Source organism: Limulus polyphemus, unplaced genomic scaffold (genome assembly GCF_000517525.1).
Source record: "Limulus polyphemus unplaced genomic scaffold, Limulus_polyphemus-2.1.2 Scaffold2977, whole genome shotgun sequence".
Lineage (NCBI taxonomy): Eukaryota > Metazoa > Arthropoda > Merostomata > Xiphosura > Limulidae > Limulus > Limulus polyphemus.
In genome coordinates, this window is record NW_013668587.1 from 34,756 (window position 1) to 37,597 (window position 2,842).

Consider the following 2,842-nt stretch of genomic DNA (forward strand, 5'->3'; position numbering starts at 1 on the left):
TCTTTCTCTAATATTTGTTTGCTTAAGTATTATCAAAAATTTTATAGTAATCATTAAAGTCTAGTGACTCTTAACATCACATGAAGGACTTCAGTATGTTCACAGTATAGAATAACATGATTTATTTTGTTCCTGAAACATGGCTAGTTTAAGATATTCAGTAGTACAGGAGATAAGCAAACTGTAAGAATTAAAGAGACCTTGATTAAGAAAAAAAACAAAGCATACTAATGTTCTGTTCTAGTATTAAGACCAGGATTTTATGATGGAAGATGTTTCATTCTGCTGTTCTAACTTTTTACTAAGGACATTTAGTTTTGTTGGATACTTGACCTTTGATTTATTATCATAAATCGTTCTTGGGCCTCTTTCTGTCATTTAATCGGTATTAGTGAATAATTTGAGAAGTTATTTATATGCATAATGCAGACAGAGAAAGAGTAGAGTATAACCTTAAATAATTGAACATAATAAAGTCATCATTATAACATAATTCTTAACATTTACCAAATGTGTTCGTCATCTTCAAACACATAGTAATTTATATGAGAAAAATAAGTCAATCCTAAAACATCACCAAACACAAATAGATGGCAATTAATATGGACAATTTTAGACTAAAAGGAAATCCTGAGTACATATAACATAAACTTACAATGAATACATCCAAGATGCTGAATTGACTGAGATGAGGCTAAAAAACTTTTCAGAATTTTTCAGATAAAATTTTTTTTGTATATTATCATTCAAAGTACATTTTCAATTGTGTGTGTGTGAATATGTGCATAGGTAAAAATTGATTTGACAGAGTTTGTATTTCATTATTTTTTCTGGAAGTAAGTTTTAGCATTTTTTCCCACTTTGAAAGTATGTTCATATGCATATGTTGAAAGTTACCAAATGATGTTCCAAACCTTTTTGTCTGTATTTTTCCACTGCCAAACATTTTTTTTATTCCAGATGTTTTAATCACTGCATATTTTGAATCTCTCTAATAAATAAATAAATTTATACATTGATTTTTTTCTAAGTTATGAGGAATTTTAAGCACAGTAATGATCATATTACAATAACTAATTTTTAAAGAATCTGACCTTTTTTTATGGTATAATTTTGATACTTTTCCTCAGAAGTGACTTATCAACCATCTGATTTCAATTTTTGTGTTTTATATTTGTTTGCAAGGGACCATTTGTTGCTGCTTTTGCACAAAGCAATGAAGGTGATGTGACGCCAAACATCCTTGGTCCAAGATGTATTGATACTGGGCTTCCTTGTGATACATCTTCCAGCACCTGTGATGGAAAGGTATTGTAAGCCTAAAAGTTGCAAGTGTTCTTCATAAAAGGAAATTAACTGCTCAGAATTGTAATGGCTTGAAACAAATCAGTTTTGATAAGGATATTAAAGATATTTTTGATGTGTAAATACTTAAATGCAATCATTTGTTAATACAGAAGAAAAAATATTCTGACTGAAATTGGTATTGTTGGATTTAGTTGATATAATGTTTGCTTTAGTTTTGCAGTTGTTGGTTATGGTATTCAAGCACACTGGTGTCCTACAGATATGAATAAACTATCTTCAAAATATGCAGGTTACAGATATTTTTTATGTAGAGAATAAGATTAATGACCACAGAAAACAAAGGAAGTACAAGTAAAAACGATAGATAAACAATTTTTATTCACAGTAAAGTGCAAGATGTAAATCTCCAACTTACTAGCTTGCTTTGAATTTGCATTTTAAGTCTACTTGGTGTAGGGCATACAGAAGATTTCAAAATCTGTACATGAGACAAAGACAGGAATCAAAAGAGAAATTTATGGAGTAAAAGAGAATATCATGTGGCTATCCCATTCATGTCAGATCAAGGTTCCAGTGTGGTATCTCACAGTCCTTAGATTACTTGTGTCAACAATCATTCTAAATGTGGCTATCCCATTCATGTCAGATCAAGGTTCCAGTGTGGTATCTCACAGTCCTTAGATTACTTGTGTCAAATATCATTCTAAATAAACATACTTAAGGGAGAGAAACACAAAATACATTTTAAATTAAATAATCTCTATCACTCTTTGGAATGAGGTGATCTCACTACAGGAGGGTATGACATAGAAACAGAACAACCAAGTTTACGATTAGAGAATAAGAATTGTATTATGTAACATTTATCTAAGCAAGTTGGTTAGTACATGCTTAGGATCTTTTCACACCTGCTTTACAACAATGTTGTTCACTATGTGCAGAACACCAGTGCAAAATTTTTAAGTAGTTATCTGAATATGTCTATACTAGTTTTGAAAGGATGAAATGAGTAGTTGTATCAACTGCTTCAAAGCTTTCACAAATCCTCATTTGCTCATGATCTTCAACATGAGTAAATATCACAGTTATCATTATTGCTTAATTATTTCTGAAATTTCTCAGGAATGTGTTATAGCATGTGAGAACTAGCCTAGTAGAAGTAGAATTCACATCTTCTTCTACACAAGGAGCTCGCTATAGAATATGTAAATAAATTTGTAGATGATGAGATTTTTTTTATTCTTGGGTATTACATCCTTAAAATGAAAAAACAATAACTTATTCTCACAATAGACTTGAACATGCATCTAATTTCTTTGCTTTAGATAAACTAACTTATTTGTTTCTTCATTTCACCAAACTTTAAAACTTTGTGGTAGCCAGTGTAGTTAACATTTCATTATCAATGAAATTACTCTCAAACTTGTTACTGTTAAAAAATTGTGCATTGGTTGTATGGGTTTTTTGTAAGGCTGTGATTCTTTACAGTAGGTGTCTGTGACTTGTTGGCGATAAATTTCAACAATAAACAGAC

General features: G+C 30.3%; 1 protein-coding gene across 1 annotated transcript in view; it reads left to right on the forward strand.

The window, feature by feature from the left end:
- The window catches only part of LOC106468354 (neutral ceramidase-like), a 44,362-nt gene that overhangs the window by 22,593 nt on the left and 18,927 nt on the right, over positions 1-2,842 (forward strand). Inside the window, exon 7 of the mRNA XM_013928772.2 lies at positions 1,186-1,308. Coding sequence (XP_013784226.1) covers positions 1,186-1,308 — 123 coding nt within the window. The remainder of the gene's footprint in view (positions 1-1,185; positions 1,309-2,842) is intronic.